This window comes from Bubalus kerabau, chromosome 6 (assembly GCF_029407905.1).
Source record: "Bubalus kerabau isolate K-KA32 ecotype Philippines breed swamp buffalo chromosome 6, PCC_UOA_SB_1v2, whole genome shotgun sequence".
NCBI lineage: Eukaryota > Metazoa > Chordata > Mammalia > Artiodactyla > Bovidae > Bubalus > Bubalus kerabau.
This window is the reverse complement of record NC_073629.1, coordinates 16,290,736-16,307,476: the sequence shown is the minus strand read 5'-3', so window position 1 is coordinate 16,307,476 and position 16,741 is coordinate 16,290,736. Positions and strand designations below refer to the sequence as shown.

At 49.5% G+C, this 16,741-nt stretch overlaps 1 protein-coding gene across 8 annotated transcripts; it reads right to left on the bottom strand.

The window, feature by feature from the left end:
- Positions 1-211: 211 nt before the first annotated feature.
- PMVK (phosphomevalonate kinase) lies at positions 212-16,741 on the bottom strand. 8 transcript variants are annotated; one of them, XM_055584148.1, is made up of 6 exons: positions 16,401-16,722; positions 14,630-14,714; positions 13,875-13,938; positions 11,147-11,299; positions 8,364-8,493; positions 6,565-7,242 (listed from the first exon to the last, which is right to left on the bottom strand). In XM_055584148.1, the coding sequence occupies exons 2-6, from the start codon at positions 14,683-14,685 to the stop codon at positions 7,106-7,108; spliced, it is 540 nt and encodes a 179-aa protein (XP_055440123.1). In that variant the 5' UTR covers positions 14,686-14,714; positions 16,401-16,722; the 3' UTR covers positions 6,565-7,105. The 8 variants fall into 8 exon arrangements, with proteins under 8 accessions (XP_055440124.1, XP_055440122.1, XP_055440125.1 ...); XM_055584146.1 differs by lacking the exon at positions 14,630-14,714 and having other exon boundaries at positions 6,594-6,690; positions 7,064-7,242; positions 16,401-16,724; XM_055584149.1 differs by lacking the exons at positions 8,364-8,493; positions 14,630-14,714 and adding an exon at positions 212-691 and having other exon boundaries at positions 6,564-6,690; positions 16,401-16,739.

Sequence of the window (16,741 nt, the reverse complement as noted above, 5' to 3'; positions counted from 1 at the left end):
GGATGTTAGCCATTTATATGAAATTCCAGAACAGGCAAAATTAATATATGAAAGAAACTATTAATTAATATGAATTAATTAATATTAATTAATATGAAAGAAATTAAAACAACAGTTGTTTCTGGGGGGACAGGGGCTGACTTCCTAGGAAGGATGAAAAAGAAACCTAGAGTGAAGAAAACATCTCTATTTTATAAATGACTTTTATTAAACAGATATGCACATTTGTCAAAACTCAAATTGTACACTTAAAGCCAGTACATTTCACTGTATGTAATGATGTCTCAATAAAAATGAATATCTTGATTCTTAGAATCTATGAATATGGTATAATCTCTGCTTTTTAGGTCATCTTTAATGATTTCAGTGTACAGATTTTGCATATCTTTTATCAGATTTACCACTATTTCATGTTTTTTATGCTATAGTTAATTTGCATCATTTAAACTTTTTAAGATTTCGTTTCTTATTTTTTGGCTGCGCTGGGTCTTCGCTGCTTTGTGGGCTTTCTCCAGTTGCAGAGATGAGATGCTCCTCCTCACTGTGGCGTGAGGGCTTCACACTGCAGTAGCTTCTCTGGTCACAGGGCACAGACAGGCTCCAGATCCCAGGCTCAGTAGTTGTGGCACATACGTTTAGCTGCCCCGAGGCGCGTAGAATCTTCCTGAACCAGGGATCGAATCTCTGTCTCCTGAATTGGCAGACAGATTCTTAACCACTGGACCAGTGAAGCCCGATTTTAATTCTTGCTTATAAAGAGAAATACAATTTCTTTTTATCCATTGATCTTATATCTTGAAATCTTGAGCTCACTTATCAATTCTAGTCGTTTTTTTGGAGACTCCATCAGATTTTCTATATAAATGATCATGCTATATGTGAATAAAGACATTTTTACACTTCCCCCCGCCCCAATCCAGATGCCTTTTCTTTTTCTTATTACAGACTAGACTCTTCAATATGATGTTGAATAGGTAATAAGAGTTGACAACCCTCCCTCATTTCCCAGTCTTAGAGTGAAAGCATTTAGTATTTCACTATGAAGTATGCTGTTAGCTATAGGGCTCTTGTAGATGTTCTTTTTCAGGTAGAGGATGCTCCATTTTATTCCCAGTTTGCTGAGAGATTTTTATCAAAATTGAACATAGGATTTGTATCAAATTAATCTTAGAGAAATGCAAATAAAATGTTAATGAGATTCCACTATATACCTACTAGAATAGGTAAAATTAAAAAGACTGACCATACCAAGCATTGGTGAGGATATGAAGCAACTGGAATTCTCATTCAGTACTGGGGAGCATGTTGTACCACCACTTTGGAAAACAGTGTGATGGCTTTCTAAAAAGTTAAGAATGTATCTATCCAAAATACATATCCACACACCAAAATGTTACCTGAGTGTTCATAGCTTCTTTATTTGTTATATCCAAACACTGGAAAGAACCCAAATGTTCAACAGGTGAATGAACAGACGATGGTGGTATATTCATACCACACAACAGCAATTAAAAGAAGCAAACTATCCACATGAACCTGCAGTGATGTAGATGGATCTCAAAACTTATGCTGAGTGAAAGAAATCAGACCAAAAAAGACTATCAGTGTATAGCTCATTTATACAAAGTTATTGAAAATGACAACTAATCTATAGAGTCAGAAAGCAAATCAGTAGTTGCCTGGGAACAAGGGTTGGGAGAGGGAAGGGAGACATGGTGAAGTTTTTGAGGATGATGGATATGTCCATTTTTTTTTTAATATTTATTTATTTGGCTGCACCAGTCTTCAGTTGCACACAGGATCCCAGATCTTCGTTACAGCATCTGGGATCTTTAGCTGCAGCGTGAGAACTCTCAGCTGTGGTATATGGGATCTAGTTCCCTGACCAGGGATCAAACCCAAGCCCCCTGCGTTGGGAGCTCGGAGTCTTAGCCACTGGACCACCAGGGAAGTCCTGGATATGACCATCATAGTTGTGATCATGGGCATATACAAATATCAAAACTTGCCAAATTGTGTACTTTAAATATGTGCAATTAATACCAATTATACCTCCATTTAGCAGTTTAAAAGCAGAATAGTAAAATTTTAAGAGAATGTTAGTGATACAAATCATTATTATTAAGAACATATATATAATATTAAAAATAACTTAAGAGCAATACTCTGAGATCATAACCATATACAAAATTAACAGATTAGGAGGGTGGGGAGAATGTCTTGAAACAAAAGGAGTTAAAACTCTCATCATAACATAGGGCATCAAAACTCAGGGTTATTATTGATTTTGATATTTAGAGAAATTTCAGGGTTTTTTTTTAAAGTGCAGAGAATCTTCAAGTCCAGTAGAAGTGACTCTAGTTAGCCACTGGGTCCTCCCACATTAAGAGGCATCAGGGCCAACCTGTCGAAGGATGGACAGCAGACTCACTGGCTTCCCAAGTCACATCCTGTGACTCTTCCAAACACTCCGAGCCAGGAACCAGGTCAGCACCCCTACAAGGGACATATGAGAACCACCAACCCCACGTTCCCTTCTCTGCTTCATCCCTGCCTCCTTGGTATTTAAACTTAATTAACAACAATCAGTGATCATAGGGCAATTCCACTGCTGGGCAGACATCTGAAGGGAAGAAAACAACTATTTCAGAGATATCCACACCGCCATGTTTACTGCAGCATCGTTCACACTAGCCAGACATGGAAACAGCCTAACTGTCCATCCGTGAGTGAATGGATTAAGAAAATGTGCTACGTTTACACAGAATGGAATATTTTCAACCAAAAAAAAAAAAAAAAAAAAGGAGGGAAATCCACCTTTGGCAGCAATATGGATGAACCTTGAGGGCATTATGCTAAGTGAAAGAGTCAGACAAAGATAAATACTGCATGATCTCACTTACATGTAGGATCTAAAAAAACTGAACTCAAAAACAAGAGTAAAATGTTGGCTGCCAGGGGCTGCAAGTTGGAGAAATGCAGAGATGTTGGTTAGAGGTTACAAACTTTCAGTTACGAGATGAGCAAGTTCTGGAGATCTAAGGTACCACATAGTCAGTGTACTTAGCAACACTGTATTATATACTTGGAAGTTGCCACATGTCCTCACCATCACCCAAAACAAACGACCCTTATGTGAGGTGACAGAGGTGTGTTGTTCAGTCATGTCCGACTCTTTGTGATCCTGTGGACTACAGCACGCCAGGCTTCCCTGTCCTTCACTATCTCCTGGAGTTTGCTCAAACTTATGTCCACTGAGCCAGTGATGACATCCAACCATCTCATCCCCTGCCCCATTCTCTTCCTGCCTGCAACCTTTCCCAGCAGCAGGATCTTTTCCAGTGAATCGGCTCTTCACCAATTTTGTAATAGATAATATGTATCAAAATACCATGTGTACACCTTAAACTTATAAATATTATACGTCAATTACAGCTCACTAAAGCTAGGAAGAAAGAAAAACAAATCCGTCATCTCTGAGCCTGGTACAACGCTGAGGGGGACGTGACCTCACAAATGAAGTGAAAGTCGCTCAGTCATGTCTGACTCTTCGCAATTCCATAGAATTCTCCAGGCCAGAATACTGAAGTGGGTAGCCCTTCCCTTTTCCAGAGGGCGTTCTCAACCCAGGGATCGAATCCAGGTCTCCAGTATTACAAGCAGATTCTTTACCAGCTGAGCCACAAGGGAAGCCCAAGAATACCGAAGTGGGTAGCCTATTCCTTCCACAGCAGATCTTCCCTACCCAGGAATTGAACCAGGGTCTCCTGCATTGCAGGCAGATTCTTTACTAAGTGAGCTATCAGGGAAGCCCTCACAAAGAGTGGAACTAAGGAACTAAGGAGCCAGAGTCTCTGTGTTGGAAAGGACCCCAGCAGTCTCAATACCAGCAGGAAGCAGAGGTTCCAGGCCCAGGGAGAGTGGTAGGGGGGCTGGATCAGAGCCTCTGCTGGGAGGTGAGGAAACATCCAATGCATGAAATGACCACCCACAGGATTCCACCCAGCGTGACTCCCACAGTCCTGCCTCACCCTGCCTCCAATCACATCCACTGTCTGATGCCCACTGTGGACCCACAGCTCTAGGAGACAGGACTGCAACTATGGACAGACATGGCCCAACCATCAGGGAGTTTACCTGCCAGTGAGAATCCCAGAGGGAAGACATGTGATGGGGCGGGGCAGGTGCTCGGTGATGAGTTCCAGACCCTTAGCGCTGTGGTTAGAGGTGCCACTCCGCCAACAGTCAGCCGGGCAGTGGTCCTTACAGCAGAGTAGGTGAGAGGTGATCTCAGCCTTCTCCCCGGGGCTATCCAGGCTCTCTAGCCTCAGAGCTGGTGGGTGAGCTGGGGGGCCTGGGGACAGGCAGAGAACTGTCTCTCACAGAGCTCCAGAGCCCTCACCACGGCCACTTGCTGGCCAGGCCCAGGCCTTGCAGCAGCTGCGCCCTCTCCTCCATTCCCCCGCTGCGATCTAATGGTGGTGCTGGTCTCCACGGGTCACCAGCCACAGAGGCCTCCCTCAGCAACTGGAGTACATGGACACTGCCATTAAGGTCACAGCTTCAACCAGCTTCAGTGTCTCCATTCACATTTCAAAAATTGATATAGCTGAGATCAGCTGTCTATCCCCTAGGAGGTGGCCAGAGGTCAAGTTTAGGTTGCAAGGTCACTGCTCATCATGACTTCAGGTCTATCTTTATGGGTGGAGCTGTTCTCATAGAACGGCAGCTGCTGTGAGCTGGGAACTAACCTGATGGGCATTTGCTACAACATGTATCCCTACTGATCCCACCCAAATGATTCGCTCCAGTTTAAATGAAAAGCCCGAGGGCTGGCTGGGTGCTGGGCGCCTGGCTCCCTCAGTGATGATGGCTGGGCAGGCTCTGGGGACCTGCCGCTGAGTGCGCCACCCCCTGAGATCTGCCTCTTCAGCAGGGCCTGGACACTGGTGGAAGGACACAAACTGGGTACTCGACCAACGCTCTGGGGCAGAGTAACCGGCCAGCCCAGGGACTCCTCCTCCTCTTAGCCTGGGCCTCAGAGGGCAAAAGTTGAGCCTTAGGACTTTGCCCTTCTTTGTCAGAACAGAGAATAACATTTGTTTTGGTGGAGGCTTCCAGCAACCTTGTGACCGGACCTTGACCTGACCTTAAGAACAAAGGATCTGACGCCAAGAAGCCTGCAACAACTAACCACGCCACCCTCCTTTCCTATAAAAGAGCTTTGCTGAAAGCTTTCCAGGAGTTGGGGGTCTTTTAAGGCAGAAGCCACCCAACTCCTTGCGTGGCCCTGCAGTGAACCTCTCTCTGCTCCAAACTCTGACATTTCAGTCTTGTCTGGCCTCACTGTGTGTCAGGCACACAGACTGGCATTCAGTAACAGACACAGGCAAGGCAGATTAACATAACCTGGAGACCAATCAGCCGGGGGTTAGGGGACACAGAGGAGTCCACGGCTTTCAGGCCTGTGGGGGAGCCAGGGGACTAGTCTCAGGAAGAGGTAATCTAGGGAGGAGATGTGGGCAGGAATGTGTAGAGTTCACTGTGGGTCACAGTGAAACCGATGGAATTTCCTTGGTTGTCCCATTATCAGTGTGAACCATCAGAATTTATAGAAGGAGAACAAAGTCAGTGCCAGAGAGGTGGCGGGCCCAGGCTACGCAATAGGATGGCCAGGATGGCCATGCGGCTTTGCACCATACCCCAAAGGTACATGGCCGAGGGCCCCGGTTAGGAGTCAGGCGGCCTGTGTTCTGGCCAGAGTGCCAACATTTACTAATCCTCTACCCTGGACAGGTTGTTTACTTCTCTTGAGTTCCTGGCATCTGCTAAATGCAGATAAAATGTCCTCCTTGACTGTTCACAGAGTGGCTGTGAAGAATCTGGAAGAAATTTAGATATTGTATAAGGCTCTATTGGAGAAGGCAATGGCAACCCACTCCAGTGTTCTTGCCTGGAGAAACCCAGGGATGGGGGAGCCTGGTGGGCTGCCGTTTATGGGGTCACACAGAGTCGGACACGACTGAAGCGACTTAGCAGCAGCAGCAGCATAAGGCTCTACGGGGCTTCCCAGGTGGCACCAGTGGTAAAGAACCCACCTGCCAATGCAGGAGACATAAGAGATGCAGGTCTGATCCCTGGGTGGGAAGATCCCCTAGAGGAGGGCACGGCAACCCACTCTAGTATTCTTGCCTAGAGAATCCCATGGACAGAGGAGCCTGGCAGGTCACAGTCCAAGGGGTCGCAAAGAGTTGGACATGACTGAAGTGACCTGGCACGCACGCGCACGCACACACACACACACACACACACGGCTCTGTAAATAAGCGGGGTCAAGTCCAAGGACTTCTGTGGGAAAGCTGAGGTTACATGACTTGCCCAGGGCCTCTCAATGGTTACCAAGGGCCTTCCAGCTCTGGTGCCTCTGGCTTTCTATGACACCGCAGCCCTTCTGGGTACCTGCTGGTGCACTTTCTGTGGAACACTGAGCCTCTCTTGGGGCCATCCCAGCAGATGAGACCCTCAGACTCCCATCCTGCCTCAGACATACACAGGCCTGTTACCTGAGTGGTCCAGATCAAGGTCGGCCTCTGCAGGATATGCTGCAGCCCAGGGGGGAGACAGAGCAGGAACCCAGAGCCACCAGGTCAGCCTAGACACTACGGAGCCCCACGCAAGCTGAGCTGTCATCTGGGAAGAGAGATGTCCAGTTCTGAGCAGGTGCTCCAAAGAGGTTTATTATATCCACACTGGGGAGCCCCAGGCTCCTGCTCAGAACAAGGGGCTGAGAACATCCAGTCAGGGAATCACGGCCACCCCAGGCTGACAGGCCTGGCGCCTGTGGAGATGGTAACGCTTCTGCTTCAAACACAGCCAACTCCCTCCCTCTGCCCTTTAAGTCTCCTCGTAAAGAGGCAGGGCTGTCCTTTTCATGACGAAATAAGGTCCCTAGCGGTTTCTTGTCTGACACCTATCAGCCCCCAGAAAGCTTGACCCAGGCCCTCTGTCTGCTCCCCAACCTCAGCCAGCATCAGCAACCGCATGTCCAACACAGTCAGCCCACCCTCAGCCCAGCGGCCCCCGGCCTGCTCCTAGAAGCTGCCAGCTAAAGTCTGGAGCGGACAAATTCTATTAGGTGCTCCAACTGCTCCTCCAGGCGCTGCTCATCCCCGTGGTTCTCAATGACCCAATCGAAGGTCCCGAAGTTGTCCAGGCCACACTCTGACTCAGCGTCGTCCACCCCTGCAGAGAGGTATGGCAGGGTCAGGCCCGTCCCTCCCAACAAACACAGGGCATCGAGGCCTGCGGGCCCCACAAGGAGCCACCCTCTCTTGAATGCTCCTCAGACCCTCAGAGCTAAGCACCAGTCACCCCAGAGGGCACTCCCGCACCCCTGAAACACCGGGACATCAGATTCAGCGGCCCACAGCACCTGAGCCCCACAGAGGGGCCCACGGACGTCTTCACTTGTCACTGCCATCTCAAACCACAGACAACCCAAACGGTAATTTTGTTTTCATTCTATGCAAAGCCGGTTGTGTCAATTTCGATCCCGACATCTCCGACTCAGGCCCCCTGGGAGGCAGCATGTGCCATTCTCAGTGAGGCTGGTAACAAGGGCATCCACCTGGCAGGTCCGCTGTGACTATAAAGTGAGATAATATGCTCAAAGCCAGAGTGAGTGCCCAGGAGATGAATGTGCTTAGACACTCAGTCGTGACTCTGTGCGACCCCAGGGACTGTAGCCCACCAGGCTTCTCTGTCCGTAGGATTCTCCAGGCAAGAATACTGGAGTGGGTTGCCCTTAGGAAGCTATTCACCTCATTTAGAAGAGTCAGACCCACTGATCCCTCAAGTCACAGTGACACCTGAGCTATGTCCCTCAACTGCCACAGAGCAGGTCCTGGGCTGCCACCACTAGGGCCATCTAGGAGAGCTTCCTCTCCCCGTCCCCCACTGTGTCAATCAAACAGGAGTGAGGTTTGTCAGGCCTGCCCTCTGCCTCACTGTCAGTGCCCCCTCCAGGCTGGAACACAAAGGTGAAGGACCAGGGGCAGCAGAGAGTCCCAGCCAGACCTCCAGAAGCCCACTGGCCTAGAGAAGACAACCCAGGTAAGGGAACCAGGCCAAGGTCACAGGGAAACCCTTATCCCAAGGATACCATCCTCTACTCAACTCCACTTATTAATCTGGAGGCACTCCTGAGCCCAGACCTCAGACTCCTTTTTATAACCCCCTGCTCACACCCCCCAGCCTGCCAGGGAGACAGCGGAAGACCGAGAATGTGGGAGTGGGTAGCCGGGTCAAAGACGGCCAGCCAGCCTGCATGCTAAGCCCTGGGGCAGAGGCTGTGAGCAGCTCACCTGGTGTGAACACCCAGCCCCGCTGCTGCCGGCTCTCCTCCGTGGCCACCACACGGACCGTCTGTGTCACAGCCCCATAGGCCTCCTGAAACCACTGGATGTCAGATACCCTCCGTGTATCACTCACCAGCTACAGGAAAAGAACATAAACCAGTGACCAACAGGACGTGGTGCAGGAAGCAGCAGGACCGGACGCTGGAGCCAAAGGGGAGCGAGAGAGACCAGGCCCCACTCCCAGTAAGCAGGAGCCCAGACCTCAGAGCCCAGAGAAGTGTAGCCCCATTCCCTGTGATCACCCAACCAGCTGGAAGCGACAGCCACTCCTCCCTTCAGGCATCCCTCCCTGATCAATGCAGCCTGAGCCCTGCTCTTCCCACTCTGTGTGCTGTGAGCTGAAGAGGCCTCAGGCTCTGAAATCAGATCAGCCAGTCATTTTACAGATGAACAAACCCAGGCCAGAAACAAAGATACCTTAATCAGTCCGTGCCCCCAAAACCTTTTAAAATGGAAATATGACCTTGTCAGTCCCCTGCCCTAAGTCCCCCTAAGACTTCCCATCATTTTAATAAAATCCAAAGCTCTCACCCCAGCTCACAAGGCCCTTTAAGATGTGACACCTATTTCCTGTCACCTTCCCTTCATTCATTCTGCTGCGTCCAGCGGACAACCTTGCCCTTTCTTAAACATCCCAACCAGGTCTCCTCCTCAGGGCTTTTGCCCTTCCTTCTCCTTCTGCCTGGCTCCCTCACTTCAGAGAGGTTTCTGCTCAAATGTCACCTCCTGGGACAGGCTGACCCTACCACCCTGGCTCCCTTCCTGTCCCTCTCAATTCTGATATGCTGTTTATTCTCTGACCACTAAGTATTCATGAAACCATCATTATCTCTCTGTGGGTTGATTGTCTGATCCCTGCTCTGTAGAGTAGCTCCATGAGGGGAAGGACTGTGTCTCACTCACTACTCTGTCCCTGGCCCATAGCACCGCCTGACCCACAGGGAGCATTCAGGAGCACACGGTCAATGAATGAATGAATCAGTGAATAAAGAGGCCAGATGTTCTTGTCCAAGCTGCGGGCATGGTCACTCAGCCAATTATTAAACAAATACTATGAAGGGAAGAATACTCACTCCAGCATTCTTGCCTGAAGAAACCCATAGACAGAGGAGCCTAGCAGGCGACATTACTTGGGGTCGCAAAGAGTCAGACACGACTGAGCGACTAACACACACCTGTCAAACGCCTGCTATGTGCCTGGCACTGTGTTAGACTCTTGGAGTAGAGTTGTAGGCAGACCTGGTACTTGCCCTCAGGGAGCTCACAGTCTAGTGGGAGAGACACTCTAAGCCAGCAGCTTCACTAATTACCGGGCAATCACAGCACATATCAGCTTGCATCTGGACCTTAACACTGTGAAACCAAACTCCTGGTTTTCTCCCCAAACTTGTTCTGCCACATCATTGCTGTCTCAGAAAACGACAACTCCAGCTGTCCAACTGCTCAGAACCAAATCCTTGGACTTGTCTCTTGTCCTTCCACCCTAGAGCCATCATATCAGGAAATCCTACTGGTTCTATGTTCAAAACCTGTGCAGAATTTACCCCTCTCTCCACTCCCCTGCCACTCCGAGTCAAGCCATGGCCACTTTGCTGTCCTGTGGAAAGATCCTCGGTCTGGGCTCTCTGCTTCCACTCTTGCCCTCCTCCCAACAGCCAGGAAGAGCCTCTTAAATCCTAGATCATCTTTAAAATAAAATTTTTAAAAACGTAAGATCAGATTATGCCTCTCCTCTGCTCAAAACCCTCCAGTGAGTCCCCATCTCACTCAGAGCAAAGTCCAGGCTCTTCCAGAGAACCTGCATGACTTGACCTCACCTCCTGCCACTCAACTCTCACCTGCAAAAATCCATCTAGGTCACCCCTTACTTCCTGCAGGTCCTGCTCAAATGTCATCATGTCAGTGAGGCCTTCCCTGATACCCTTAACAAAGCAGCAACCAGGGCCTCCTCATAGCTGCAGCCTGCTTTCTTTTGCCCCTTAGTAGCTATCTCCACATATTCTATATTTATTTAGGGCCTAACTCCCTCTACCCCCAGCCACAATGTATGTATCCTGAGAGTAGGGACTTCAGATTTTCACATGATGTATCCCCACATCACCTGGAACCAGTCCTGGTACAAGAAGGTGCCACTGGCTGCCAGAAAGAATGAGGAAGGGAAAGGGTAAGGAGCTACAGGAGCACCGGAGAGGGAGCACCAGTTAGGACCTGGGCATCACAGAAGGCTTCCCGATGGAGGTGCCACGGACTCTGAGCTGGACCGAACCAGGTGAAGAGGGAAAGGAAGAGCACTCCAGGCAGGTAGAAGGACATGGGCGGAGGCCCTGATTCTAGAAGGAGGTTGATTTATTTCAGGAATAGAGAGAAAGCCCATGTTGCTGCAGTTGAAGGAACAAGGAGGCTAGAAGGGCAGCAGGAGCAGATCGTCAAGGCCCAGAAGTTCATGTTAAGGATTTCGATTCGTCCATCAGAACGGCAGGACAAAGGGTTCCAAACACGACTTGGTTTGTGTTTTTAAAAGGTCACTCTGGCTGCTGTGTGATGAATGGATCACAAGGGACAAGAGTCGAAGCAGGGACCAGTGTGGGGGCTACTCCAGCTGTCTGGGTGAGAGACAGCGGGGCCTTGGGCCAAGGAGGTGGCTGTGGAGAGCGAGAAATGGACATACCTGGGGAGGACGGAGGGCTGGGGAAACAGATTTTCTCAGTGCCACCACAGAGCCCACTCACCCAGACAGGCTGGCAGACACCCTCCACAATCTTCCTGCAGAAGAAGCCTGGGTCAGCCTGGCGCTTCTCCTCCCCCCAGCGGATCATGTCGCTCCGATAGGCCTCCTTGTAGGTGCTGGCGTCCAGGAGTCTCTGGAAGTCCAAGCCGTGCTCCTGCCCAAAGCACATTCTGTTTATGCCACCAGCCTCTCAACCTCGCTGGTCTCCCCTAAAACAGAAAGAGGGTTCCCCGCCACCCCCACCTTGACCCGCCCTCCCTGAGGGCTGCTACATGGACTCATGAGGTTGCCGCCAGGACAGAGGCCTGCAAGGGAAAGCGGCCTAGAAACTGAGAAATCCCGAGCACTGGCAGACAGATGGAAGAAAAGTCTTGAGGTCATCCAGAAACTGTCTTGGCTTGCCTTTAAATGTGTGATGTGGTTTTCCCTTCTGCAACGGTTTTACCTTCCCAATTATTTCTGGCTTAAACTAGTCCTGGAATTAGTCTGCCTCCCTTGGGCACACAGGCTCAGCCTTCACCCAGAAGTGGGAAGTCTCAAAACACTGCACTCTGTGTCCTTCCACTACCCCTTCTGGCACTGTCTGTCCCCATCCCAAAGCCCAGGAGACCCGGCTTCCCTGTCTCTCTCCCCTCCCCCCACCCCCTTCCTCACTCCCAATTCCGGGCACCTTTGCTGAGTCAGCCTATGTTTGGCTCCGGGCACTCCTGGAACCCTGAGGCAGGAGGGGCAGCTCTGACGCCCTGGGCAGCTGCTACCCGGCGGGCCTCCCTTTCTCCAGGGACACTGCAAGCAACGGGGTCCATCAGAGGGCCCCAGAATGGGAGGGTTCAGGTTTCAGCTCCCCTGGCATTCAATGCAGCAAGACCCTCTCCCCACTCAGTCTCTTCATGGGCAAACTGAGGGGGCAGTGACCCAGCCAGTCAAATCAACTACTACCACCTTCCAAGGTGAGGCCAACAGCCATCTCCCATTTATAAACTACTTTCCCATGAACTCTACCATGGGAGAAGGTTAGCTCCCAGGGGCATTATGGTCGGCCTGTCAATTATAGTCCCCACTGCAACTGAAGAAATCAATGCGTTAACATTTCATTTTGAATCTGTTTTGTAATGGGTGTAAGGGATGAAGTGGTGCTGGACTTAAAAACAGCAGGGGCAGGCTGGCCTATCAGAGTCTCCTACTGAGGTTTTAGAAATGCCAACTCCTGCCCACTGGCCCTACCCCACCCTCCAGCCTGGCTCAGCAGTCTGGACTGGGGCCTCATTCGGGAAGTCTGGAAGCAGACCAGTGGTATTTAAACTGTTCCTCTGAGCCCTGGGGTTTGGAAGTGTCAAGCCCCACTGGGGAAAGCTGAGTGCCTCCCCCTCACTCAAAATTGCTCCCAGTCTGTCTTCTGGATACAAAGAATCTCTGCATCCAATTTCATTTGGGAAAGGTTCCCACGAGGAAAAGATTTTGAGAACCACTGACTCTGTTATCCCAGGACCCCCCAGGCTGCCACCCTACAAATGGGTCTGTTGTGCTGGTGGGAGAAGACCAATGGCAGAGGGAACAGATTCATTTTGCGTGGACTCAGTCGCCCAGACACGGGCCAGCTGACCAAGGAACCGTAAGTACAAGGACACACCTAGAGGTCAAGGGCAGAAATGCAAGCGAAGAGCAGGCTCTCCATGGTGTGGGGAGCTGATTCCAATTCCCAGGCTCCCTTTTTAAAATCTAAGGTTCTGAGATTCCTGTTTATTTTTTACAGTCCTTTTTTTTTTTTAATTTACATGGTTCAAAACTCAAAAAATAAACATTGTTCACAGTGAAGCATCTCCGTTCTCTGTTCCCCAGCCACATAGCTCCCCTCCTGGAGGCAGCCAGTGGTCCAGTCTCTTATGTATCCTGCCCAGGCTCTTACACAACCCAAGCATCCAGAATGGTGCTGAATGCGCTCCATGTGTATCTGTTGAATGGCTGAATATATGAACAAATGTTTACAATTTTCCCCATTTTTATATAAATGCAGCATTCTCTACGGTATTCCCAGGTGGCACTAGCGGTAAAGAACCTGTCTGCCAATGCAGGAGATGTAAGAGATGTGGATTCCACTCCTGGGTCTAGAAGATCCCCTGAAGGAGGGCATGGCAATCCACTCCAGCATCCATGCCTGGAAAATCCCATAGACAGGGGAGCCTCACAGGCTACAGTTCATTGGGTCACAAAGAGTTGGACACGACTGAAGCGACTTAGCAACAGCAGTGTTCTCTATACACTGTTCTACATCTTGCTTTTTTTCACTTAACAATATAACTTGACAAGTCATGTGATTAAATTTCTAAGGGGAGAATTCCATGGGTTGTGGCGGGCCAACTTTAGCGGGGGCAGGGGAGGTGATCTGTGTCATATTTTTTGAACAAGGGTACAGACTGTTACCAATAACACAGCATCAGAGCTGCCAACTCACATCTACAGCCTTTTCTGGACACATTTTCCTGAACATCCTCTAGGGAAGTGGCCTGAAGTGAGTAAGGCCAATGGGAAAGAAACTGAAATGGAAAATGCCACCCTATGGGTCCACCCATAGAAAGCGGAGAGCTGTGTCACCCTGCAGCAGGGGGTCATAGGGACCCTGCAGCAGGGGGTCACAGGGACCCTGCTAGTGACTCAAGCGACAGCACAGCAACCAAAGCTTGGGAGCTGGCTCCTTCCAACCCACCAGGTGCCACAGAGCTGCCACCTACCTGAGCGTACTGCTCCTTGAGTGGACCGGAGAGCCGGAGGATAGCGCACACATCAGCCCCTAGCCTGTGAGACAGGGAGAGCCGAACCCCATTAACCTAAGGCTTCCAGGCCCCAGAAGAGTGAAGCCCCGTGTCCGCTGTCAGTACCCGTATAACCCTGTCAGGTCTCAACTTCCCTGATCTCCTCATCTGTAAAATGGGGTAACAATGTCTGTTCTGTCTCCCACAGGATTAACATGAAACTCAAATGTGAAAAAGCCCTGAAACTAACAAGTAAGACAAATCAAAGTATTAATTACAGTGTGAAGATCCCAGGAATATTCAGTCTGGATTTGGTTACTGCTGGGCTCCCGAACTTGTTCTCTCATAGCCAGGGGTATCTCAGTCTTAAAGGACTTGGTCCGCACACATAACAACTCATTCATTCACTTGCTCAATTTACTCAACCAACCATCTGTTGGGTACTATATTTGGATCCAGGTGATACAAATGTGAATAAGCTATGCGATTTCTGGGACTTCACTATTGGTCCGGTGCTTAAGACTCCATGTTTCCACTGCAGGGGGCATGGGTTCAATTCCTGGTCATGGAACTAAGATCCTGCTTGCCACATGGCCAAAAAAAAAGATACATGACTTCTGCCCTGACTGTGAGATGCTCAGAGATTCACTTAAACACTGACGTGGTGAGGTGGGTGTTCTTATTTCCATGTTTCAGGTGAGGAAACTGAGGTTGAGGGAGGAAAACCGACTCACCCCAAGGACCACTGCAAGTCAAGTACTAGTAACAAAGCCAGTATTGTAAAATGCATCCTAGGTGGCGCAGTGGTAAAGAATCCGCCTGTCAAAGCAAGAGACACGGGTTCAATCACTGGATCAGGAAGATCCCCTAGAGTAGGAAATGGCACCCACTCCAGTATTCTTGCCTGGAAAATTCCATGGACAGAGGAGCCTGTCAGGCTACAGTTCAGAGTGCTGGAGAGTCGGACTCGACTGAGCACACACACGCACACATTGGTAAAATAAAAATACAAGCCATGTTTAGTCCCAGTGCCTGTGCAGGTGTGTTCAGTTGCTAAGTCATGTCTGATTCTTTGTGACCCCAAATACTGTAGCCCAACAGGCTCCTCTGTCTTTGGCATTTTCCAGGCAAGAATACTGGAGTGGGTTGCCATTTTCTACTCCAGGGATCTTCCAGACCCAGGGATCAAAGCCCAACGTGTCCTGTGTCTCCTGAATTGGCAGACGGATTCTTTATCACTGAGTCACCTGGGAAGCCATGCCTGTAACTAGGTGCTAAGAGTTGTGAACATTATCTTATATAATCCTTACAATCACCCTATTATCTCCAACTCACGGATGACAAAACTGAGGAACAGAATGCATTAGAAATTTGGACAAGATCATACTCGAATAAAGTGGTGAGTCAGGATTTGAATCCCAGCAGTCTAATTCCCGAGTCTGCTTCTGACCACAAATTGATTGATGTGCTGGGTGGAGAAATGTAACTTGGGAAAAGGTGGCAGATACTTAGTGGTGAAAGGTTCAGGTGGCAAACTCTGCCTTGGATTTTCCACAACCTCTTAGACTCCCCATGGTTCCCAAAAGCAGCCTCCTAGCACCCTCAACACACTGGCCTTCAACAGGAGAGAAGCCCCACTCCACCTTCTCTGGCTTCTGTGCTCTCCTTACCCAGAAAAAATGCTCCTACACAGAACATCTTCCTTTGGGAGAAAACCTGCTGAAATGCCCTGGTGGCCCAGGGGTTAAGACTCCACGCTTTCGCTGCTAAGGGCTGGGATTCCATCCCTGATTGGGGAACTAAGTCTCAAAGGCATGCAGGCAGAGGCCAAAAAAAAAAAAAAAAAAAAAAGACTGTTAAACAAAAAAGTATTAAAGAAGCAGTGGGGAAAAGCAAAAAGAACCCATTCCTTAGAGCTAGATGAAAGCTGAATTTGAGTCCTGGATCTACCAATTACTTTGTGTTCCTGGCAGATTTGGGTGGTTTTCTTTTGAACTTTTCAGAGTCTCCTTTTCTGCATGTGCAAAATGAAGATAGTACTAAAAATACCACACAGTACCTAACAACAGTATCTGGCATACAATAAAGGCTCAATAAATCCCATCAACTAGGTGGAGTGCTAGCTAAGGATTTGTCTGTGGAGTCAGGTACAACGGGGGTGTGGTCTGAGGCAAATCCTTTATTTGTGACTCAGTTTCTTCTGTACATTACTTCAAAATACTCTCTGGAGGATTAGGAATGGTGTATAAAAAGCGTCTTGGTAGCAACTGTTACTAATACTTCTTGAAAGATCTATAGCCCGGCCTGCTTTTTTGATGTTGGCGTGTGTAGACTGCTGTTTTTCCTGACGGTGACAGTCCTCCACTTCTGGCCACTCAGTGCTCCTTCTGCCCTGCAACCTGAGGACCCCAACTCCAAAGCTCACTCCATCACACCCCAACACACCCTTCGTGTCACATGACTCGGGGTCTCCCGGTCCTCCTCCTTCCCCACCCCCACGGACACCTGCTCTGAAGCGCCTCGGTCACGAAGTCCTTCCCGGATTTCCTCTTCCCGCTGAACAGCAGCACCAGCCCCGGTACGCCTCCCAGCGGGGCCATGGGGTCACCACGCTTTGCGATCCCTAAAGCTAACTTTTCCCTACCCCTTAAATCCGACCACCGGCCCAGAATGGACGCGGCCACTCGGTGGAGCGGCAACAAGGAGGGGTTCCGCCCCCGCCGCCGTCTTCTTCATGGCCGTGGAGACGACAGTCAGCCAGCACACGTGCTTCCATGGTTTTAAATTAAAGCCTGCGCAAGTGGAATATGGAGAGAAAGAATGTTAATTCCTAAGGCAGCCTTCTC

Excerpts from the sequence above, each read along its gene's own strand:
- PMVK (XM_055584146.1), bottom strand. The coding sequence starts at position 16,495 with ATGGCCCCGCTGGGAGGCGTACCGGGGCTGGTGCTGCTGTTCAGCGGG. Across the intron at positions 13,939-16,400 it reads ACCGAGGCGCTTCAGAGCAG|GCTAGGGGCTGATGTGTGCG; the intron begins GTGTCCGTGGGG and ends CCTGTCTCACAG. Across the intron at positions 7,243-8,363 it reads GGGCTGGGTGTTCACACCAG|GGGTGGACGACGCTGAGTCA; the intron begins GTGAGCTGCTCA and ends ACCTCTCTGCAG.